At 33.7% G+C, this 7,814-nt stretch overlaps 2 protein-coding genes across 2 annotated transcripts; both read right to left on the bottom strand.

Annotated features, from left to right (window-relative positions):
- Positions 1-239: 239 nt before the first annotated feature.
- LOC126707586 (UDP-glycosyltransferase 43-like) lies at positions 240-2,424 on the bottom strand. The gene has a single exon (XM_050407304.1). It carries the CDS (start codon positions 1,753-1,755, stop codon positions 313-315), a length of 1,443 nt encoding a protein of 480 aa, XP_050263261.1. The 5' UTR covers positions 1,756-2,424; the 3' UTR covers positions 240-312.
- Positions 240-6,067, bottom strand: LOC126707587 (UDP-glycosyltransferase 43-like). Its single transcript, XM_050407305.1, has 2 exons — positions 4,476-6,067; positions 240-293 (listed from the first exon to the last, which is right to left on the bottom strand). The coding sequence occupies exon 1, from the start codon at positions 5,984-5,986 to the stop codon at positions 4,544-4,546; it is 1,443 nt and encodes a 480-aa protein (XP_050263262.1). The 5' UTR covers positions 5,987-6,067; the 3' UTR covers positions 240-293; positions 4,476-4,543.
- Between the last annotated feature and the right edge of the window lie 1,747 nt (positions 6,068-7,814).

The raw sequence follows: 7,814 nt of genomic DNA on the forward strand, positions 1-7,814 counted from the left end.
CTGTATACACAATTTTTTTTTTTTAGTGGGCAAAATTTTAATAATGAAAACCAGTAAACACGTAATACTAAAAAAGAAAAAAAGAAAAAAGAAAAAGTCACAAAAGTCCCTTAGAATAAATATACTCATTGGGAGACAAAAGTCACAAAATACACTTATATTAAACACACACATATATATAGTCCCTTGGAATATATTAGTATGCAACTGGCATCAACAATAATTGCAACTCACTAGCAAAAAATAATTGCAACTCAATTTATTTCACTAGCATTATTGCATTAAAATATAAAGTGGTCCATCTTTGTATCTTTACACTCCGTTTGCTAATTCATCAATCAGAGTTCCTAGTGACGTACATGATGATCCATTTTCCCTAACAGCCATCTTGACTTTTTGGCTCATCTCTTTCACCTTTTTCCTCACCTCACTATCACCAACCATGAGACTCTTTATCCCTTCTTCTACCTCCTCTGCCAACACCATTCTACTTCCCATCTTGTAATCTAATCTAATTTCCACAGCTAAACCCAATTCCTTAACCATCATAAACGCATTCATTTGTTGCTCAGCATAAATTGGCCATGTGGCAATTGGTACAGCGTGCCACAAGCTCTCCAAAATTGAGTTCCAACCACAATGTGACACGAATCCTCCGATTGCTTTGTGGGCTAAGATTGACACTTGCGAGACCCATCCACACACCAAACCAATCCCAACTGTTCGTTCCAAGAATCCATTTGGCAAAACCTCCTCAAGACTTGTGTAATCATTTGGAAGAGTTAATTGGGCTTTTGGTTTCTCACGTAATGACCATAAGAATCGAACCCCCGCCCGTTCAAGTCCATGGGCTATTTCTCTCACTTGCTGCACATCAAAGCTTCCCATGCTACCAAAGCATAAGAACACCACTGATGATAGAGGTTGGTCATCAAGCCAGTTCAGAATATTTTGGTGATGGGCTTGGTCTGGGTGCCATTGGGCCGGGCCAGCAAGGTCAAGAACAGGCCCAATAGGATAAACTCGTGGCATTTGACTTGTGGAGAACGAGTTAAGTGTATGAGGCTCAAGCTCTTGAAGTGTGTTTATAATAATACCCTTTGTTTCAAGGTACCTACGTCCATGGTACAAAAGGCAAGAGCACCCATCTCTCTTCAACGATGATGGAGGCAACATGCTTGGAGGAACAGGGTTAACAAAACCAGGGATGACCAACTCAGTATCCAACTCGGCCAACTCAGTAATGGTGAGTTGGGTGTCAAGGATAGGAAGATGAAGCATGAAGCTGAGAAACGAAGCTGGAGAGGCAAAGTAAAGGTAGCAAGGAATGTCAAGCTCTTTAGCAACATCAATGATCGAAGTACAAAACATGTCGACGAATAACCCAGCAAGTTGTGGAACTGAGTTGGACTCTGAGTCTGAGTCCAACTCGGTTCCCATGAGGTTTGTGATTGCTTGTCTTACATTGGATTTTTGTTTTTCAACAAGTGACGACACGTGGGCTACGAAACTTTGGGATTGATCGGGTGAGGGATGGTCCACAATAGGGAGGTGGACAAATTTGATATTGGTAGCTGACGTGGCCACGCGTGATTCGATGCACGTGTCGAGAAGCGGTTGTCCAGGCATAGTGATGATCAAGATTGTTGCAGAAAATCGAGGGTCATGATCGATTAGGCGTTGAGCAAACTCAACAATGGGAACAAAGTTTCCAAACGCAGGAGTTGCAATCAGAACCACCTCGAATTTGGTCATGGCTTTTTGGGTTTCCTTGAACTTTTTGCTTGATTTGGCTTATCGATTACAAGAATATATTGCTTTTGGAAGTTGAGGACAATGATATATATATATATATAAGAGAAAATTAATGCTGTTTCTGTCGCATGTATCTTCTTCTTAAATGGGAGTGGACATCGTAAGTGTGGGTCTACTCTCATGTGAGGTCTTATAAGATCCACCCCATATGAGGGAAAAGATACATACAACGAAAACAGTATAAAACACCTCTTCACCGTGGTGAATTTTGGCCAATACACCGGTATGAAGTTATGATCAGATTTAAAAGAAATGAAAGAACACGAAGAAGAACAAAGATCGGACTTGAACAAAGGGATTTGTAAGAAAAAAAAAAAAAAAAGAACCAGAGAATAACACAACGAAGCAGGGTCTGCGCCAAAACAAACTCCACACTTGCTCAGCAAATAAACAGTAAACACAAACTATATCAGATCAAAAAAACAAAAACACAAATTACAGTAATACGTATCTTCGTCTTCTGCTGCTGCTGCTTCTTCTTCTTTCTTCTTTTTTTTTTTCTTCTTCTCTTTCTTTTTTCCGTTGATGGAGCTTTGTACTTTAACTCTTTTTCGCTGGATATGTGTTTCTCTTTCTTTCTAGACTTTTGTTACTTTTTTTATTGCTTTTGAATTCCTAAGGCCCTGTACCTCACGTGGCTAACTTGTAAATGATAATGGGTTTTAATTTTTTAATAAAAGCGAAACATTTTTAGCCATTAGATTTAGATATTTTTTTCAGCTGCCAACCTGATGTAACATGCATGCATTAAATATTTTAAGTATTTTTAAGATTTTATAGTAAATTATAAGTAATTGGTTGTTATTAGTTCAAATTTGAACCTAACATTAAGATTGCATTTTTACTTTAATAATAACAACTAGTTATAACCTGTTACTTAGAATTTATTGTAAAAATGTTATAAAAATATTGTAGATATATTATTTCTCTAATAGTAATGTAGTATCACAATATTTTACATAATTTTTTTCTATAATTTGACACATGACAAAGTGAGTAATGAAAAAAAAGTTATGGGTTTATATCTCTACCACTCACATCTCGTCACATGGTAAATTGTGGAAAAATTTGTATAAAATATTATGTTACTATTATTGCTCTAATTTTAATTAATAATTACAGTTAAGTATATAATAATTATTTCAATTTAAAATTATTAAATAATTTAAATAACTTTATTTATTTTATTTGAGTGTCTTTCTAATTCTTATATAATAATAATAATAATAATAATAATTATTATTATTATTACAAGTTTAACTAATCAATATATAAATAAATAAATAAATAAATAAATAGATATTATATTTAAATTTGCTTAGGACTTGATATTTCTTATTTGTCTTATAAAAATTATGTTATAAAAATATATATTTGAAATATAGATATTTATATTTAATTAGATTATTTTAATTAATTTAATATTTTTATATATAAAAAATAATTAGTAAATTAATTATAACAACACGATTATTTAATTTCAGCTCAGTTTCAGTTGAATGTCAAGACTTTTAAACCTTCTTTTTTTACGATTCGACGAGCGATCCGGTTTTAAAACCTTGTGCTTCAGAAATCGATTAGGTAACCAAATCTGACAAGAATCACGTTAAAGACAATCTCGAATTTCTTGGCCGACTAGCATATTATCAATAATTAAAGTCTTTGTCAGTGGGCTTTTAAAATATGAGACATAATCAATCAAAAAAAAAATATGAGACATAAGGTACGTGTTTTTTTTTTCTTATTATTTGGTTCTGTACGAAACTATGACTTATCAGGCATGCCAAATGATATTGTTTTTTTGGGTTGGCAAATGGTGGACCAAAATGACGTTGATGATTAAATAATAGATATTCATAGTGATCCCTGATGAAGCCCACCGAGAACTTTCTCCATATATATAATGAAAAAGATGTGAGAGAGTGAAAGAGAGTGCCTTGTTTTTCTTCCTCTTCCTCGTTGTCATATTCTATTATTGGTGTAAAAAGTGGAAACCGATTGAATAAAGTATCAATAATATTCAATAAGGGCGGCCGGCAAGTTGGTTGGTAGAGGAGACTTCGTTCAAAGAAGGAATACATGAAGGAGAAATAAAAAGATAGGAATAAAAATTTTCTCTTATTTATATATCATCATGTGGTAATATAATAAAATTGTAGAAATTTTTTGAGATTTTTTTTTTTTTTAAAATAGATATAATTTTTTTTTATTCTTATCTTCTTCTCCTATAATTTCTAAATTAATAAAAATTTTAATTTGATTACAATCCAAATTGTTATAATTTAAAAGTTGATAAAAAATCTTAATTGATAAAAACAATTGGGTACTTATCAATTTGCCATACACACTACTTTTTTGAGAAAGAAGATGGATATTGTATTGAGTAAATATATATATATATATATATATATATTTGTCCTTATCTTCTTCTCCTATAATTTCTAACATGATAAAACATTTTATTTGATTATAATCCAAATTCTTCGTCAATAATTTATGAAGTCACAAAATACACTTACATTAAACACACACACACACGTATATATAGTCCCTTGGAATATACTAGTATGCAACTGGCATCAACAATATTTGCAACTCACTGGCAAAAAATAATTGCAACTCAATTTATTTCACTAGCATTATTGCATTAAAATATAAAGTGGTCCAAACTCAATTTATTTCACTAGCATTATTGCATTAAAATATAAAGTGGTCCATCTTTGTATCTTTACACTCCGTTTGCTAATTCATCAATCAGAGTTCCTAGTGACGTACATGATGATCCATTTTCCCTAACAGCCATCTTGGCTTTTTGGCTCATCTCTTTCACCTTTTTCCTAACCTCAGTATCACCAACCATTAGACTCTTTATCCCTTCTTCTACCTCCTCTGCCAACACAATTCCACTTCCCATCTTGTAATCTAATCTAATTTCCACAGCTAAACCCAATTCCTTAACCATCATAAACGCATTCATTTGTTGCTCAGCATAAATTGGCCATGTGGCAATTGGTACAGCGTGCCACAAGCTCTCCAAAATTGAGTTCCAACCACAATGTGACACGAATCCTCCGATTGCTTTGTGGGCTAAGATTGACACTTGCGAGACCCATCCACACACCAAACCAATCCCAACTGTTCGTTCCAAGAATCCATTTGGCAAAACCTCCTCAAGACTCGTGTAATCATTTGGAAGATTTAATTGGGTTTTTGGTTTCTCACGTAATGACCATAAGAATCGAACCCCGGCCCGTTCAAGTCCATGGGCTATTTCTCTCACTTGCTGCACATCAAAGCTCCAATTGCTACCAAAGCATAAGAACACCACTGATGATAGAGGTTGGTCGTCAAGCCAGTTCATAATATTTTGGTGATGGGCTTGGTCTGGGTGCCATTGGGCCGAGCCAGCAAGGTTAAGAACAGGCCCAATAGGATAAACTCGTGGCATTTGACTTGTGGAGAACGAGTTGAGTGTATGAGGCTCAAGCTCTTGAAGTGTGTTTATAATAATGCCCTTTGTTTCAAAGTACCTACGTCCATGGTACAAAAAGCAAGAGAACCCATCTCTATTCAACGCTACTGGAGGCAACACGCTTGGAGGAACAGGGTTAACAAAACCAGGGATGACCAACTCAGTATCCAACTCGGCTAACTCAGTGGTGGTGAGTTGGGTGTCAAGGATAGGAAGATGAAGCATGAAGCTGAGAAACGAAGCTGGAGAGGCAAAGTAAAGGTAGCAAGGAATGTCAAGCTCTTTAGCAACATCAATGATCGAAGTGCAAAACATGTCGACGAATAACCCAGCAAGTTGTGGAACTGAGTTGGACTCTGAGTCTGAGTCCAACTCGGTTCCCATGAGGTTTGTGATTGCTTGTCTTACATTGGGTTTTTGTTTTTCAACAAGTGACGAAAAATGGGCTACGAAAATTTGGGATTGATCGGGTGAGGGAAGGTCCACAGTAGGGAGGTGGAGAAATTTTATTTTGGTGGCCGACGTGGCCACGCATGATTGGATGTACGTGTCGAGAAGGGGTCGACCGGGCATAGTGATGATCAAGATTGTTGCAGAAAATCGGGGGTCATGATCGATTAGGCGTTGAGCAAACTCAACAATGGGAACAAAGTTTCCAAACCCAGGAGTTGCAATGAGTACCACCTCGAATTTAGTCATGGCCTTTTGGGTTTCCTTGAATTTTTGCTTGATTTGGCTTATCGATATCAAGAATATATTGCTTTTAAATATGGGGGACTACGATATATATATATATATATATATAGGAGAAAATATATGTTGTTTCCATTGTATATATCCTCCTCTCACATGAGTGTGGGGTTCACTCACATGTGAGGGGAGGATATATAAAAAAAAAAAACAGTATATACCACCTCTTTAGAAATCAATTAAATAATCAAATTTGACAAGGATCATTATAAAGATAATCTCAAATTTCTTGATGGACAAGCATATTATCAATAATCAATTAAATAATCAAATTTGACAACTATCATGATAAGGGCAATCTCAAATTTCTTGATGGACAAGCATATTATCAATAATTAAAGTCTTTGTCAGTGGGTTTTTAAAATATGAGACATGAGGTACGTGTTCTTTTTTTTTTTTTTTTTTTTTTTTTTTTTTTTTTTTTGTGTATGAAACTATGACTTGCTAGGCATGCCTAATGATATTGTTTTTTTTTTGGGTTGGCAAATAGTGGACCAAAATGACGTTGATGGTTAAATAATAGATATTCATAGTGATCCCTGATGAAGCCCACCGATAAATTCCCCCTGTATATCTTTATATTATAAAAGCGCGAATATCACTACAGTGCTTTGGTACTGTACATTCAGAGTGTTTACACTATGCAAACATTGTAGCGGCAACAGTGCTTTGGTGAGACACTTTTTTTTTTTTTTTTTTTTTTTTTTTTTTTTTTTTCAGTCTTCGGTTTTTTTTTTCCTTTTATATATATTGTTGTATTGACACAATAAATTTCACAATATTTTCACAATTATTGAGGTGTCAATTTCTTATAAGTTAAAATAAAATAATAAAATATGAAATCGTGACCAACCACAACTGAAAATAAATGTTTTGTGAAAAGCGACAATGCTGCTACAGTTTGCACTGTTCATCTATAGTGCTATTTTGGTGAGCCACTTTGTCTTTGTATTAAGTTTTGATCAGTAGATACAATTCCATATGGCACTATAGCTACATTTGCTACAGTTTTTTTATTTATTTTTTACTTTTATAGTCTTCTGTTTGTACTTTTTTTTCCTTTTATATATATTGTTATATTGATACAACAAATTTCATAATATTTTCACAATTATTGAGATGTCAATTTCATTTTGCTGCTTTAGTGTTTTAGCACTGTTCATCTACAGTGCCATTTTATTTCGCCACTTTGTCCTTTTTTTTTTTTTTTTTTTTTTTTTTTTTTTAAGTTTTGAACAGTAGCTACAGTACCAAGTGGCACTGTAGCTACAGTAGTCACAAATTTTTTTTTTTTCCAATCTTATGTTTGTATTTTTTTTTCCCTTTTATATATATTGTTATACTGACACAACAAATTTCATAATATTTTCATAGGTGTCAATTTCTTATAAGTCAAAATAAAATAATAAAATATGAAACTTTGACCAACCACAACTGAAAATAAATCTATATATATAAAAGCACGAATGCGCTAAATCACTGTAGCTATAGTACTTTGGTTTCGCGAGCCACTTTTTTTTTCCCAAGTTTTGAATAGTAACTGCAATGTCAAGTGGCACTGTAGCTACAATAGCTATATATTTTCCTTTTTCATGTAATCGGTTTGTGTTTTTTTTTTTTTTTTTTTTTTCCTTTTAAATATTTATGTAAGCTGGTATATATATTGTTATATTGACATAACAAATTTTACAATATTTTCACAATTATTGATGTGCACGTATACGCTAAAGCTCTGTAACTACAGTGCTTTGGTTTCATGAGCCACGTTTTTTTTCCC

This window comes from Quercus robur, chromosome 11 (assembly GCF_932294415.1).
Source record: "Quercus robur chromosome 11, dhQueRobu3.1, whole genome shotgun sequence".
NCBI classification, from domain to species: Eukaryota; Viridiplantae; Streptophyta; class Magnoliopsida; order Fagales; family Fagaceae; genus Quercus; species Quercus robur.

Coding starts and splice junctions, on each gene's coding strand:
- LOC126707587 (XM_050407305.1), bottom strand. CDS start 5,986: ATGACTAAATTCGAGGTGGTACTCATTGCAACTCCTGGGTTTGGAAAC.
- LOC126707586 (XM_050407304.1), bottom strand. CDS start 1,755: ATGACCAAATTCGAGGTGGTTCTGATTGCAACTCCTGCGTTTGGAAAC.